Below are 17,697 nucleotides of genomic sequence, written 5' to 3'. Positions count from 1 at the left end.
GAATCCACCTCCAATGTGGAGTAAAGTCCATAATTCTGAATTTTGATTTAGTTATGAAAAATGTCTGTAATGTTGCCTCAAATAAAATGAATGTTAATTCCCCATTTTAGCTGGCTCTTCGATGAAATGATATTAACTTTTTTCTGGAACTCTTTTCCTGACCACCTCAAGACTGTGCTCTTTCTATAGGAGACCCATACCACTCTACAAGCATTTACAATACAGTGCTGTATTGTCCATATGCTCATCAGCCCTTCTCACTAGATTGTTAGAGACTTGAGAACAGAGCTGTGTCTTGTTAACTTTGCCTTCTCCTATCTACGACAGTGTATAGCAGACACAGCCATTGTCAAGAAATACTTGTTGGATGGCTCTTTCTGAAATGGCCCCTTTCTCTTTCCTTCTCATTTATTCATTTCTCACTTTCTTTAGGTCCTCTCCATCTGTCCCAAGGACATGAGAGCTGATATCTGTGTTCATCTAAACCGGAAGGTTTTTAATGAACATCCTGCTTTTCGATTGGCCAGCGATGGGTGTCTGCGCGCCTTGGCGGTAGAGTTCCAAACCATTCACTGTGCTCCCGGGGACCTCATTTACCATGCCGGAGAAAGTGTGGATGCCCTCTGCTTTGTGGTGTCGGGATCCTTGGAAGTCATCCAGGATGATGAGGTGGTGGCTATTTTAGGTACTGTGAACTTTCCTAATGTAGTAGCAAACGTGTAACAGTTTTAGAGATTTTGTGCTTCTCCGGTTCCTTATGAGAAATTTCCTTTGTCTGGTGACTTTAAAAACTGAGTCACTAATGAGATGATGAATCTTAATGAAGACTAGTAAAGCTGTTTCAGCAAAGAACATTAGTACCGGTCACAGCCTAATGGGCTGGTTGAGGGTTTGATTAAAATGTTTTTGGAAATGGTAGGCCAGTATCTTTTAGACTAGAGCTGATCATAGCCTAAGGTGCCTTGTACCTCTGTGTTGGTAAGAGTGAAAAAAGTGTGTGAAGTGATTGTCAGGTTATCGATATGGAGTGTTAGAAGGGCAATAGAACCTGTCTGATTCAGCCCTGTCCTTTGGAGGTTAACAAAGCGAGGCCTAGACAAGTTTAGTGACTTGCCCAGCTAGTTAGTAAATGAGTTAGGTCTTGAATGTAGGTCATCTTACTCCCTCCTCATAGTGGACCTAAGTAGTGAGCTCAAAGTGATGAAGAGGTAAATGGATATGACTCATTATACTGGAATGATCACCATGTAAGTAAATTAACTTTATGTTTTTAAATCTGGTTCTATCCATCTACGTTCAGAAGCCAGGAAAATTATTTGGCAATAATACATTCATTCCAGAATTGAGATATTTTGGCTATCTGTCGATAGTTATTCTAACAAAAAGAAAGGCAGTGACAGTGCATGTAAGTGACAAAATACAACATTTTACATGTTTAGGGACAGTGTAAGATGTAATTCTTGGTTAAAAAAAAAAAAAATTGTGAAGTGACCTATTAGATCATTTTCTGCTCGGATATCTACAGCAGGTTCGTGAAGTCCACACAGATATAAAAAGGAAGCAATAATGAGGTCAGAGGAGGATTATTTCTTGTTTTTTCTCAAGTAAAATAAGTTAGAACTGCAACTCCATTTTGATCACATTTTTCAGGACTTGTGTCTCATGAAAAATGAACTCAATTTTTAAAGTATTGGATTTTTAGCTACCGTGGTCAGCCTACCTTAGCTTGAACGCCACTTATTCTCATAAGTAAAAGATTGATTGATGTATTTTAGAAACAGCAAAAGCAAAATCCAGCACAAAAATGAAGGACTGATTTCAATTTTCAATTATTTGAAAAAGACAGAATTGAGAAGAAATGAGCCTTCATAGGAAAACAGTTTCTGTAAAACTTGTAAGAATTACAGAAATTGGTTCAGGGTTGCAGATGGCTGAACAGCATCGTTGTGAAACTTTGCTTAACTGTTTATAAATAATATTACAGTTATGGTTGTTTCTTCTAGGAACTATTTTTATTTTTATTTTATTGCAAGAAAAACCATACAGCACTTTAGAGTCAGCACTCCGGGTATGCTTAATGCTTCTTAGTGCTTTTCTGCTTTATTTACTGGAGTATAAAGGGATTATATATAAATCTGTTATAAAAAGTGTACATTTCACAAGAACAACCCTTTGTGATAAAATAGAGCATATGCACACTACAGTCATTCTTGTTTGCTTAAAGAAGAGGATAAAACACAAGCCCCAAAGAGGTGTGTTTTCTTTTCCTGCATGTTCCGGTTGATGGTGGGTGGGAGAGCAAGCCTCACATATATTCCAGTAAAATGAGTACTGTCACGATAAATTCCCTCAGCTGTAGACTCATCGTCATTTGCTTTGCCCCATTTTCCTCGTTTCAGCTTCACCTTGGTAACTCCTTTTCTAAAAGAAGGTGGGGAGAAAGCCCTGAGTTCATTGCCTCTGGGCTGGGTCGGCTAAGCTGAAATCATTTGCGCCATGAAACAGACAAAATACATTTTCTTTTCATTTTAAAATAAAATGGTAGCTGGTTTTGTGCAATGACACAGTAAAAATGAACACAGGGCCCCCTGGGTATTGGACCAGTCTCATCATAAATCTGTCACATTTTATTTCTTTGAGTGTGTGCTTTTAGTTTGCCCTCCTCCAAAATCTTGGGGTTCAGAGGCTTTTAATCTTTCTGCTTAATGAGTAAAATCATATGGATACCTCTCTGGCAACTTGTCTTTCCCTGTTTCCAAGGGTCTCTAAAAAAGATTAGTTTAACCAAAAGCCAACCAAATTAGGGGTTTTGTTTAATACCTAAGATACTTTGACACTATTTTAGGAAAGGGGGAGGAAAGTAGTGACTCGCCAGCATCAGACCTAGCATTCTTTTCTTGTGCTTTTTTTTCCCTACTTTTCTCATTTTTGGTAACATAATTTTGAAATCATTACAAACTTAAAGAAAAAAAGCTGCAAAAATTATCAGTATACAAAGCGTGATGTATTTCCTTAATTTCTACCTTACTGAGTAAGTTGATAGGTCTTCTATATCCTTACTTTTTTTTTTTTGGTCCACTTGGTCTATCTTTTACTGATGGTGGCATTTAAAATATTTTATTATTAATGTGTTTTATTTGTGTCTTCTGTGGTTTGTGCTTTATCAAGGTTGTTGCTGTGTGATTTGGGGCAGAGATACTCAGAATTGTTATACCTTCATTGTGAGTTGTGGCTTTTAGCATTGAAATGTGTATTTTGTTATGTTTTAATGATTTTTGGCTTGAGTCTTTTGTAAGGGTCAGATAGAATGGCATCCCTTCCACCCTCATATCTGAAGACACCTTGGGAGAATGGGGATTTATCCAAGTTGATCTTATAGCAGAAATGAGCAGGTCTTGCTATCCCTTGTACTGATTCATTTGCCAGTTGAAAGGTGGAGAAGGGAGGTCATTTTAAAATTAATTAAAATCTCTAAGTCCAAAAATAGGTGTAGTTTCATTCCTTTGGATCTTTGCCTCTGAACAATCTCTTGGTAGGTACATAGTTCTTTGTGTGTCAGAAGTGTTAGGGAGTTTAATGAATAACTTCTGAAGCATAACTAATTAATGGAAAGATAAAAAAATATAGATAACAAATACCCCCTTTTTAACACTGAAAGATGGCTTCAAGATGTTTTCCTAAATAGGCCTGTGACTATAATTGCAGTTCATGTCTTCTTCCAATTTGAAATTCTTTCAGTTCTTACACCTCCACCTTTTTTGACCGTCCCACTTTTCATGAAATACAAAGAATTCCAAATTAAGTTCACGATGCATACGTAATATTTTCTATTCTTTAATGTCTTCTTACTGTTTAGTTCCTACCCTATAATTACTTAATGTGAACAGATTTATTGGAATGGCTGAAACAGCCAGCTTCTAAATGCCTTGGCAATTATATGGTAACTTTTGTTGTTGATGTTAGGTTCTCTCAAGTCAGTTCTGACTCACAGTGACTCTATGTTCAACAGAACAAAACACTGCCTGGTCCTGCGTCATCCTCACAATCATTGCTATGTTTGAGCCCATTGTTGCAGCCACTGTTTCAATCCATGTCATTGAAGGTCTTCCTCTTTTTCACTGACGCTCTGCTTTAACAAGCATGTTGCCCTTCTTCAGGGACTGGTCCCTTCTGATAACATGTTCAAAGTATGTGAGATGAAGTTTCGCCGTCCTCGCTTCTAAGGAGCATTCTGGCTGTATTTTTTCCAAAACAGATTTGTTCATTCTTCTGGTAGTTCATGGTAATTCACTATTCGTCACCAACACCATAATTCAAATGCATCAGTTCTTCTTTGGTCTTCCTTAATCATTGTCCAACTTTCACATGCATATGAGGTGATTGAAAATACCATGGCCTGGGTCAGGTGCACCTTAGTCCTCAAAGTGACATCTTTGCTTTTGAACACTTCAAGAGATCTTTTGCAGCCGATTTGCCCGTGCAATATGTCGTTTGATTTCCTGACTGCTGCCTCCTTCGGTATTGATTGTGGATCCAAGTAAAATGAAGTTCTTGCCAACTTCAATATTTTCCCCACTTATCATGATGCTGCTTATTGGTCCAGTTGTGAGGATTTTTGTTTTCTTTATATTGAGATGTAATCCATACTGAAGGCTGTACTCTCTGATCTTCATCAGTATGTGCTTCAAGTCCTCTTCACTTTCAGCAAGCAAGTTTCTGTCATCTACACATCACAGGTTGTTAATAAGTCTTCCTCCGGTCCTGATGTCGCATTCTTCTTCATATAGTCCAGCTTCTTGGATTATTTTCTCAGCATACAGATTGAATAACATAGTGAAAGAATACGACCCTGACACACACCTTTCCAAATTTTAAACCATGTAGTATCCCCTTGTTCTGTTCAAATGACTGCCTCTTGGTCTACGTACAGGTACTACATGAGCACAATGAAATGTTTTGGAATTCCCATTCTTTGCAATGTTATACGTAGTTTGGTATGATCCACATAATCGAATGCCTTTGCATAGTCAATAAAACACAGGTAAACATCTTTCTGGTATTCTCTACTTTCAGCCGAGATCGATCTGACATCAGTAATGGTATCTTCCATTCTATATCCTTTTCTGAATCATGCTTGAATTTCTGGCAGTATTGTACCCTTGAGAGAGTATAAAATGGTCTTTCTTCACTAACAATAGATCCAGCTCCTAAGACATATGTTTAGCTGGGTTTACATTTTGTCTTTCCTCTTCTGTGTTTATTGATTTTTAGAAACACAGGGTAGGAGTTATTAATCTAGGACCATCTCTTTCTAAATCATTTAAATTTTACTTCAAATCCCCAGGAGAATTATAATTATGTATGCAGGATTTGGATGGAAGGGTTACAGATTGTTACAGGGTTGGCAGAGGGATATAGAGGAGGAAAGGAAAAACAAATGAACTTAATTATATAAGAAAGATAATTTTTAGTATGTGGCTTAACATTTTATTTGAATTAGAATCATTTATTTAAAATCTATCTCATTAATATTTGCACATTATCAGAGAAAGCTTATAAATTATGATTCTCAAAATTCAAAATCTGCTTCTTATTTTTATTCCAGAAAGAAAAATATCTGAAATAGAAATGAATAATATTTTGCTATTTTGAGAATCTGTGAAAATGTGACTTTTATGCTGTGGATTAAGATTTCTTCCTGTATACTTCCTATTAGAAGTCAAATGCTTCACACTTTAAATCCTTTAAAGGGCTTTTCCCAAGCTCCAGAAAATTATTTTCTTTTGTGTCCACATTTCTGTTTTCAGATGCTAACCTATGAAACACGTAGGTTTGCTTTACATATTATGATGATGATCTTAGTAGTTAATTCAAACTGGCAAACCAGTTGTTTGCTGTTTTTTTGTTTTTGTTTTTTAATTGATGTTTGTCTTGTTTTAAACTTTCCAAGCAGTGATTATAAATCATCTGTCTATGGGTCAAATTATACACTTTTAGATTTCCTCAGCCTGTAGGTTTTTTGGTAATATATGAGTTTTTGCAATCATAAGCTTAGTTAGTTTAGACTCAACCTTGGGCCCTCTCCCCACTATATATTACAGCTGTTGCTGTTAGGTGTCACCGAGTCAACTTCAACTCACAGCAACCCCATGTAACATAGCAGAGCTGCACCATAGGGTTTTCTAGGCTGTAATCTTTATGGGGATCCCTGGTGGCACAGGGGTTATGAGCCTGACTGCTAACCAAAAGGTGGACAGTTTGAATCCACCAGCTGCTCCTTGGAAACCCTATGGGTTGCTATGAGTCGGAATCAACTTGATGGCAACAGGTTTGGTTTTGGTTGGTAATCTTTCCGGGAGCAGATGGCTAGGCCTTTCTCCTGCAGAGCCACTGGGTGATTTCAAATCGCCAACCTTAGCAGCTGAGACTTGATATCTCTTCATCCTATTCTTTATCTCCGTCTCATGATTAGTGTTCTGAAAATTTGAGTTCTGACTATGACTGCGATCTAAAAGGCCTACCTGCTCCCAATCTGTTATGAACTTCAACCTTGAATTCTATGTTACATTACCACCAGAGGAGTATTTCTAACATATAGCTATTATGGATTGAATGGTGTCCCCCCAAAATATTCTGGCAGTATTGTACCCTTGAGGGAGTATAACTATGTGATGTAAATCCTAACCCCTATACCTATTGATGAAATCCCATTTGGGAACAGGCTTTTCTTTGTTACGTTAATGAGGCCGTATCAGTGCAGGGTGTGTCTTAAACCAATCACTTTTGAGATATAAAAGAGCAGATTAGGCACAGAAGAAGGCAGGCTCGGGGAAGACGGGCACTATCTGAAGAGGACAGAGGCAGACCAGTTTACAAGCCCAGAAAAGCCAAGTGATGCCAGCTAGAGAAGCTGAGGCAAGGATTTTTCTCCAGAGCCAACAGAGACAGAGCCTTCCCCTAGAGCTAGTGCCCTGAATTTGAACTCCTAGCCTCCTAAACTGTGAGAACGTAAATTTCTGTTTGTTAAAGTCACCTGCTTGTGGTATTTCTGTTAGAGCCACGTTAAGAAACTAAGAATCTTAATAAACTCATCATTAGGATTACTACCCTGGCTTTTCAGCACTTTGAGGATAAAACATAACTCCCAGCATGGCTTTTAGGTCCTGATATTTACCCTCCTTTCAAGCCTGACTTGTGCCACTTCCAGTCCCTACCCTATTCTTGCCATATTAAATCCCAGGAATTTTCCTGAGTACCACACAGTTCTTTTCCGGTCAAGCTTTTGCCTACATTGTTGTTGTTGTTAGTTGCTGTTGAGTTGGCCCCAACTCATGGCAACCTTACGTATAACAGAACAAAACATGGCCCAGCCTTGTGCCATCTTAATGATCTTTGATATGTTTGAGTCTGCTGTGGCTTTTTTGTCAATCCATCTCACTGAAGGTTTTTTCTTGTTTTCACGGACCCTCTACTTCATCAGACATGATATCCTTTTCTAGCAATTGGTCTTTCCTGATATGTGTCTGAAATAAGCAAGATGAAGTTTCACCATCTTTGCTACTAAGGAGTATTCCGGCTTTTATTCCTTCTAAGACTAAGTTGTTGGTTCTTCTGGAAGTTCATGATATATTCAATTTTCTTCTCCAACATCACAATTCAAATGCATCAATTCTTCTGTCTTCTTTTATTGTCCAGCTATTACATAAACATGAGATAATTGGAAAGACTATGGCTTGGGTCAAGCATACCTTAGTCATCCAAGTGACACTTTTGATGACTAAAGCCTTATGGATAGCACATACTGTTACTTTGTCTAGAATGCCTTTTCTCTCTTTTTTAGTTGTCTGTTATCTTGCTTCCTCATCCTCTTTTCTTCTTTTCATTATTGCCCTACTTTGGGTTAGGTACCTCTTTTCTGAGCTTCCATTGTGCATGCCTATACGGGGTTCTTAATACCTTCTGTTATTTTCTTTGCCTGTTTATCCTTCCATTGTGAGTACTTGAGATGTTTTGCTCATTTTTTTGCTCTGTCATCTGTGATAGAACCCCTTAAACAGGTTCTCAGTAAAGGTGTGCTCACTGAGCCAAATTATCTAGAACTTTATGTTGTCATTAAAATGTTTTCATATTTTTTTTAGGTCTGGGAACCCATGAAAAATGCTTTGTGCTCATATGTTCGTTCTGTTCTGTTGCCACAATTTCCATTTCTTCTATGTATTATTTTAAGATACTGACTACCCTCTTTTTCTCTTTTGTCTGTATTTATCGTAAAATATAGAAGAGCCCTGCTAGCGCATTGGTTAAAGCTCTTGGCTGCTAACCAAAAGGTCAGTGGTTCAAATCCACCAGCTGCTCCATGGGTGAAAGATGTGACAGTCTGCTTCTGTAAAGATTTCCAGCCTTGGAAACCCTATGGAACAGTTCTGCTCTGTCCTATAGAGTTGCTATGAGTTGGAATCAACTTTATGGCAGTGGGTTTGTTTGTTTTTTTATAGTAAAATGCATTTCCCTAAGCCTCCAGCTTTAGCATAGATCTATTATGGACTGAGCAAACATTGTCCTACTGTTAACTGGGCACCTGGAACAGGAAGAGTGAAAAGGACTAAAGAAAGTTAAGTATTTCAGGTCACTCATAACTCTTTAATAAATCACTTTTTTGTTGTTCTCCATCAGGTACCCCCAGTATTCAGAAAGGATCTAACTTATATTCTGTTCATTGATCATGGTAGGAAGACTAAATTATATCTAGTGAAGGATTTAGCTTTAACTCCTAAAAGTGGCGTAGACTGTACCATCAACTGGAATAGATGATTCTATAAATCAGTATTAATTTTATTAGGCAAGTAACATTTTAGAGTTAAAAGGGGCTTAAAGAAAGATAAATCATATTTGTGGGTTTTTAAGTGAGCCAGGAATTACCCCCATACTTCATTACAGTTTAAAGTCTATAGGAACATTTTGATTTTAATATTTCCTGTCAAAAATTTAAAGTATATTTTTAAAGATTACAGTTCAGGCCCCTGTGAAAGTATGATTTAAGATACCAACAGTTAGCATTTATTGAAGACTTATTAATTAAACCCATGGGGTTTCCAAAGCTATAATCTTTATGGACGCAGACTACCACATTTTTCTCACATGGAAATGCTGAGTAGGTTCGAATTGCCGACCTTTCCATTAGCATCCAAGTGCTTAACCACTGCACCTATAGACCCTTTAAATGGTGGAGATGCAGACAAAGTATTACAATAGTAATCTTTCAGTCAAAGAAACTGAGTCTCTGCAATGTCAGGTGATTTACCCCAGCTCACAGCTAGTAAGAGGCAGGCGCAGGATTTGAACCTGGGTCTGCCTGACTCTATATGCATGCTCTCAGCCATCACATTATAAAAACTATGCTTCGTTTAACAGGAATATGAAAATAAAAATTTAAAATATACTACTATTAGGTTTAATCTTACTAGCAAATAGAGTGTCTCTACTAACTTTATCAATGTTTCCTTTAATTAACAAAAAAGTTTTCTCAGTGGACAAAATTAAGGGAACTGCGTGTGTACACACACAAATAAAATTTATCATCAGTTCATATAGTTATATTCAATGAAATTCGGTACTGTAGGCTTTTTAATCCACTTCTATATTACATCTTCCACTACTTTCTTCCACATTGAGGATGCCAGCAAACCACAATGAAACCCATTGCCGTTGATTCGATTCTGATTCACAGCGGCCCTAAAGGACAGAGTAGAACCGCTCTGTAGGGTTTCCAAGGCTATAAATCTTTATGGAAGCAGACTTCCACATCTTTCTCCCATGGAGTGGCTGGTGAGTTTGAACCACCGACCTTTTGGTTAGCAGCTGAGTGTTTAACCACTGAGGCACCAGGGCTCCTGAGAATGCTAAGGATGGTAGAATTAAAACATTCCATAATTTCTCATTTATTTTATGCCACATTATAAATATAACAACTTTAGAACAACAGTAGTAATACCATTACCACCACCACCAATATAATTACTGAATACACAAAAGAATTTTTGCATATAATTCTCCTTTCTCCCCCACATACCATTATTTTTCATAGTTGTACATTATCTACATTGTCACATGCTATACTCTCTCTTTTAACCTTCATTTAGTCTCAGTTCTACAAGTAACTATATAGTTAGTGCTACTACCAGTCTTTATGTCAATGTCTCCCTATGCATTTTGACTGTCTGAAGCATATTCTCTGATAAATTCCTTACAAAGGATCCATGGGAACAATATTTCCTGAGTTCTTTTATGATGATGATCTAGTTTGTGCCCCTTATATTTGAAAATCAGTTTTGTTGGATATAAAATCTTTGGTTCACATTAATTACCTAGAGTATCTTAAATCTGTTTCTCCCTCTACTCCATTCAAATCAATAGGCAAATCATAGAGCTTTTGTTTTCTACCATCACATCTATTGCATATTTCTCTCCTCTGTACTCTTGTCGTCACTGCCTTAACTCATAATTAAGTGGTTGTGAGGCTAGGTAAAATCACACGTTCGTAATCCGTGAAGTATCGTACTGTTTTCATGGTGATGCTAACTAGTCTTCCAATAGTACTTCCTTGGGCACCATTCATAGTCATCAATTCTGCTATCAAAGTGCTGGACATGTCATGGCTCTTTATTTGAAACACTATTAAGAATTCTATTCTTAAAAATAGAATTAAGCAAACCCTGTTGCATGGAATTCAATGTTCTCCCTCTCGTGTTCTGTTTACACCAAACTTTGACCTCTTTCTGTGTACTCTAGGTTTCAAGTATATTGGCTGATGCTGCTCATTACCTAGATGGATCATGCTTCTCTCAGCCTTAAATATTGTCTTTTTCTTTGAAGGTTCAGCTACAATTAAACTCAAAACTTCCTTCTTAGTGAGGTCTTCCCTAACAAAATAAATCCCAAACCCATTGCCACTGAGTCGATTCTGACTCATGGTGACACCGAAGTGCCTCTAATTCAAAATAACTTTTTTTTCTTGTGTGCTTTGCCTGTCCTGATCCTATAGCACTTATTTTTCATTCCCATTGTGCAATTGGGTGGTTTTTTTTTTTTTTTTTTAACATGCCTCTCTTACCCACCAAGTTAAAGGCTTCTGGATAGCAGGATTTGTATTTCATGCATCTTTCTATCCCCTGCAGTGTGAAGCACAGGTTTCAGTTTAAGGGTAGAGTTAGGTTAGGATGCTGGTGCATTAAGTGAATGGGATGTGTAGGCAGCCAGCCACATTTTCTTACAATTTTGACAGATATGAAATTTATATGACTTAACAGTGATAATGTGAACATTATTATAAGCTTGAACTCTAAATGTTTTCTTAGAAAAAGAAAACAGAAGAGTTTCAAGATGTAACTGCTTTTCAATTTAGTCTTATGCCTGCATTTCTTTTCTTACGGTATGTTACTAACTTACTTGATTTGAGTACGTGTTTTGGTTTTAGTATATAACCAGTTTGTTCATAACACTAATAGTGCCACACTCAAAATTATCATCCTGTTTATAACTATTTCTTCTACTCCTTAATGGTATCTACCATTGCCCATTACTGGTATTAGAATACTCTATTTTTTTACATCTACCTGATAGGGGCTCTTTGACACATTCTTTGTGTGAATAAATAAAAATCTCCAAGCTAAATCAATGAAAGACAGCTAGATGTCACAAACAGTTAAGTGCTCAACTACTAATCAAAGTTTGGTGGTTAGAACCCATCCAGAGGTGCCTCGGAAGACAAGCCTGGCAATCTGCTCCGAAAGGTCACAGCCTTGAAAACTCTATGGAGTAGTTCTACTCTGCACACACAGGGTCACCATGAGTTGGAATCAACTCCCGGCAACTAACAACAACGTGAATCAATGAATTATGTAGTAGATGAGGATTATTCTTTCCTTCTCTAAAAATGTTTTCAAATTTGTATCCATTATAATTTTTCAGCAGAATGAATTTAGACATCAATCACTGTAGATTGGCAAACATAATTTCTAAATGTTTTAAAAGATTCTAATACATCTATATCATTTCTTAATGTTAATACTCATTATCTTGTTCTATCTGTTCTTCTTTAAAATATTATTATATGCCAATTACTCTTTGTAAATAGTCAAAGTCCATTTAAAATCATGTAATTTAAAAACTCATAGTGTTGTTCATTTATTAATGAATATTTTTATGCATATGTACTCATAATAAAGTTTTTGAGACAACTGGAACAATCAGTTATAATGAAAGGCTGACTAATAAATAAAAGTGCTTTCATGGATTAAAGACCATACTGAAGAATCATCAGACAGAACCATCATCACACCCCTATGTACACTCACAGGAAAACTACCTTAATAAAATTCAAATGCTGTATTTTTAGGGTTCCATTGGATGTATTAGTTAGCTATTCTAACTGATGAACGACTGGGATACTTCTCATGCATTTATTTTATCCATGTCATCAATTCACCACATAATGTGTTTCACATATGTGTATTTAAAACTCTGGCTGTAAAGCTAGCACCTCAGGAGACCATAGTCCCCAAGCATACCATGGTCTGTAGAGTCCTTTAATTATGCTGTAACTCTTATTTTTTTCATGAAATTTCCCATTTTCCTACTATATGAATCTTTAAAATTTACTTCTATTTTACAATCCTGTTTCCTATGGTTTAGCAGTGAAATACTTCATAAGACTTGATGCAAAGAACTGAGAAAATATAAATAGACCAAACAACAACTTTCATGTTGAGTGTGAGCTTTTCTACTAATTTTAGGGCTTTGGGGGAAGATTAGTTCTTTCAAGCTCTAAAATGTTTATAGCTGAGACCACTTGTGCCCAGTGGGAGGTGACCTAAAAACTAGCATCAAATGTTCTATAGTTGTAAAGATGAACAGGGGCTCCTAGCCCTGAAAGTGTGCAGAATCTTTGTGATGAAGGAAAGGATGCCTTCTGTTTTGGATATTCCATGCATAATCTGGCATCTTCACATACCTGTGATTTCTGCAGATTACTCACCGTAAACGTGCATAACATGCCTTGAAGAAGGACTTTAGCGAGTTCTGCTAATGTCTAATGAATTAATTAATTGATTTATAAGACAACCATCTTCCCAGAAGTGCCATAACAGTTTGTTGTGAATGGAGTGCCTGTTAACCAAAAACCAAACCAAACTCATTGCCATTGAGTCGATTCTGACTCATAGCGACCCTACAGGACAGGGTAGAACTGTCTCATAGGGTTTCCAAGGAGCAGCTGGTGAATTCGAACTGCTGACCTTTTGGTTAGCAGCCAGAGCTCTTAACCACTGCACCACCAGTGCCTGTTAGGTGATGTTAAATACCTAAATTTTAATAATTATAATTATTAAAAAGTTAAATAATTTAAACTGAAAAATTTCAAGTAGATGTATATTAAAAATTTTAATTATGTTTGTTAAGTATAATAAAATATATAACAGACATTACTTCACAATTAAAATTGGTCTGCATTGGTAAGGGAGAACTGTATATATTGATTATCTTTTACCTACTGATGATGCACTTATCAGTTGTCTTAATCAGAGTTCTCTAGAGAAATAGAACTAGTTTTCTAGAGGTATACTAACTGCCCATATGGGCAAAGAATCTATGTTCTCTCTCTCTCTCTCCCCCTTCTGATTACATATTTTCTCTCTTGTGTGGTTGACTTGAAGTATTATGTCTTTTTGTTTGTTCGTTTTTCCCTGTCAGTTCTGCCTTTAATCTACGTAATGAGAGTAGGTATTTGCTCATCTCTGTGGTTATAGTGCAGAAAGAATAGGTCTTTGGCAGAGTGCCTTTAGGAAGGTTTTTCCCACCTGGATATATTCCCCCTATCTTTTCCACATTAAAACTCTGCCTTCCTTACAGCAGTCACACAAGGAATGCAGGTGATAACACTTCAGAAGCCAGGGGCTCTTGTGGAACTGTCTCAGCAGAAAGGCCTTTTGGCACTTTCAATTGTGATACTTCCTCTACCCCTTTGTTCGGGCAGCTACTTATTCTTGATTTGGAATGACAACCATTTGAGGACAGGTCACCAGTGCATGGTGCTCTGAGATGACTAGGTGATTTCTGTGTGAATTTTAGAATGTTAAAAATATATCTGCATTTGATGATAGTACAGCACCCTTTATGGAAGTTTATGGGATAAAAATCTGGCTTTCCACATTTTACTTCCTTGGCTTTGGAATTATGGATAGGGCTCTTGGGCTGGCCCTGAGGACCTGCTTAAGGTTTGATGATAGGTGAAGAGCAAGGGACTGGATCCTTGGGGAACTAAGTCCTGGCAAGTTTGGTTGGCTTGGGGCACAGGATGTAGTCACTGAATAATACATGCTTAATATATATGTTGAATCAGTTCCAGATTTATAAAGGCTATAACAGCAGATCCTTGTATATTGCATTTTATTGTCATCTCTTCTAGAAGGAGCAGAGGAAAGGATGAAACTAATAAGTCACCTTTGCTCCTTCTCATCACAATGGGAAAAGTTACAGTGGCAGAAAATAATAAAACTATTTGTTAAAATGAGGTTTCTGGCTTCTCTGTTGGATTTCATTTATGCATGCCACTCCAGATTTTCATCAAGAACTGAATACAGGGTGATGTTACCTTACATGTTATATGAAAGCATTGTTATATGTATACTGATGGGGTTACACCCTCAGGCTCTAAATTATGCTAGAAGATCAATACTGTATATGAATGTGATGTGAATAACAATGTTATTCAGATAAGAACTGTTGTAGAGACTTGAATATGTGTCTATACTATTTTCCAGGGAAAGGTGATGTATTTGGAGACATCTTCTGGAAGGAAACCACGCTTGCTCATGCTTGTGCCAATGTCCGGGCATTGACATACTGTGATCTGCACATCATCAAGCGGGAAGCCTTGCTCAAAGTCTTGGACTTTTATACAGCTTTTGCAAACTCATTCTCGAGGAATCTGACTCTTACTTGCAATCTAAGGAAACGGGTATGTTGTCTGGATCCAATTTCCCTTATTTGTATTCAGAGAGTTAATATTCTATGCGATATTAGCTGAAGGGTAGAACACTTGTTTCATTTTGCAGCAATATATTTCCATTAAGTTAAACATATACAATTTTCTTTTCCTTTCTTTATATTTTAATACATTTAAAAGAAAAAAACTCTGACTGTATGGGTAAAGACTTTAATCTTTATCATTTAAGACGTAAAACGAAAGCAGACTTGAGAAGAAACAAACCGTACTATGATATAGTCAGTTCTTGGGATTTATAATAGTGCCATAAGTTAATACCAGTGTATCTTAACATTATTATATGAATTTTTTAAGCTAGTAAGGCTAATCAAGCTAGTTGCGTATTTTACATTCCCGACTTTCTTTAAACCCTCCTTCTCATTTAATAATCAATTCACAAAGCTTACTCCACATTAATTCTTTCAAAGAGCACTCTGTCTCAAAAATTTATTAGACACCCTGACATGTCCTACAACTAGGTATAGGAACCCTTTACTTCGCACTGCTGCTGCAAATTTAATCTTCATTGCTATTTTCTGTTTTATTGATGAGCGTGACACAAATTTAATTTGCATGTAGAAATCTCCTAGCTCAGATTTATAGGTCATTGGTCATTAGCTAGGCTCTTTTATTGCCAAGAATGAAATGCACATTGGGATAACTGCACTTAAAGTTTTCATCTGAAATGATTGCCTGTCTGTGGTGAAGTATTTTGAAATAACAGTCCCTTCCTTCCACTACCCCTTAAACAGAACCTTCATGGTAGTTAACATGGAGGGAAAAAATGAAGTCATGAGACCAATTAACACATGTACTATAGCAACATAGAAAGGAACATAATCAAATAAATGTAATTCCCTACTCAGGGCTCCAACAAAGGAAAAGACTAGCAGTAGAAGTATTCACAGTAGCCGCATTACTACATTTGATCTACATGTGAATGACACTTACAGTTTATAATTTTGTTTGCATCAACAAATTTTTATTGAGCATCTACAACCTGCAAGACACAATGCAAATAGCGGTAGAGAACACAAAGACTAAATGCAGAGTCCCCATGTTCGGTGAACTTACAGCCAAGTGTGAATACTATGTGAAGCACACATATATGAAACATATTTGTATAAGTAACTGAAAGCTCGGGTAATGATGAATGTGGAAGGGGATGCTAAGTATGAATTAAATATGGAACTTTCTTGCTTTAGGCTCTAAACTCCATAGGGAGCTCAGGGTCTCTATTAGTATGAAGCGGGACTATGTCTCCTTATCCTCTACCTCTTCAATGACAAATTCCTTCTCTGCAAGGCAGCCTGTTAGATACATGAAACTCTTATATTCATATGAAGTCTTATTAAATGCCAGTTTTTTAAATCTTCCCCTATACTGCAAGATTACTGAAACCCGTAATCAGGTAATTCCTCAGGACGTATATTATTTGCCATTGTTCTCCTCAAAATATATTGTTTAAACAGTATCACATTTTCTATTTATAATATGCTTGTAAAATAAAATGGACAGTTATTTTTCACTTAAAATGTATGAAGAAACTTAGGCTCAGAGGGCTTAAAATCAAATAACTAACTTATATACTTGGAACGTAAGGTTTCAAAGAAGGATAATTAAGACAGATTATCCCTGGGTGGTGCAAACAGTGAAGCACTTGACTACTAGCTGAAAGATTGGCAGGTCTACTCACCCACAGGTGTTTCGGAAGACAGGCCTGGCAATCAGCTTCTGAAAGATCACAGCCTTGAAAACCCTATGGATCAGGTCCACTCTGAACGTGGTGGGGGTTGCCATGAGTCGGAATTGACTTGAGGGCAACTAACAATGACAACCAGTGGAAAATTTTGATTCTTCAAAATGAGCTCATCACAGAGCTCTGTTACCTCTTTTTCTCTTTCCCATGTGTGCATATAATACACCCACACACACACACACACACACACACACACACACCCCCACACACGCTCACATGCCACACATTTGGTTTATTGATTATGAAAGATTAAAGCACACACCAGTGTGGCTACCTCTGATAGGATGAGAAGCAAGAGACAGAAGCCTTGTGTTGTCTTTTTAATGGCATCTGAGAATAGTGCACCTGCCTCTTTGCACAGGCACGTGCTCTGAGTTATAGCCAATGGCTTCCTCCCTTCTAACCTGTTCTCTGTGTTGGCTGTTTTTATAAATCCAGCCCTTTTGTTCGTGATGGACATCTCTCAATACCTTGGCAAAATGTGGAAACAGGGTGTTCTGCAGTTATTCTCAGGAAAAGAAATATCTACACAACATAAAAGAAGCAAAATATCTCCAACGATCGGTAATAATAACTATCCTTTAGAGAGCCTATTGTATAGCCAGGCACTTTAACACATTTTACGTATAATAATTATTAAGTCCTCTCCACAACCCACAAATGAGACAGTATGATCTCCATTTCACGGATGAAACATCAAAATTATGACCTTTGTTTGCTATTTATATCTCATAGCTATCGTAACCATTAACAAAGTATCTAAAAGTAAGGAGCCCTGGTGGTGCAATGTTTAAGTGCTGGGCTGCTAACCAAGAGGTTGGTAATTTGAACCTACCAGCAGGTCCACAGGATAAAAGACTTGGTGATCTGCTTCTGTAAAGATTACAGCCTAGGAAAC

General features: G+C 37.1%; 1 protein-coding gene across 2 annotated transcripts in view; it reads left to right on the top strand.

Annotated features, from left to right (window-relative positions):
• The window catches only part of KCNH5 (potassium voltage-gated channel subfamily H member 5), a 351,487-nt gene that overhangs the window by 273,578 nt on the left and 60,212 nt on the right, over positions 1 to 17,697 (top strand). Inside the window, exons 9-10 of one of the 2 annotated variants that reach the window (XM_004370932.1) lie at positions 433 to 685; positions 14,817 to 15,013. In XM_004370932.1, coding sequence (XP_004370989.1) covers positions 433 to 685; positions 14,817 to 15,013 — 450 coding nt within the window. The remainder of the gene's footprint in view (positions 1 to 432; positions 686 to 14,816; positions 15,014 to 17,697) is intronic. The other variant, XM_004370933.2, reaches the window with a different exon arrangement.

This window comes from Trichechus manatus, unplaced genomic scaffold, assembly GCF_000243295.1.
Source record: "Trichechus manatus latirostris isolate Lorelei unplaced genomic scaffold, TriManLat1.0 scaffold00010, whole genome shotgun sequence".
Lineage (NCBI taxonomy): Eukaryota > Metazoa > Chordata > Mammalia > Sirenia > Trichechidae > Trichechus > Trichechus manatus.
The sequence above is the reverse complement of the archived record's forward strand: the minus strand, read 5'-3'. Positions and strand labels throughout refer to the sequence as shown.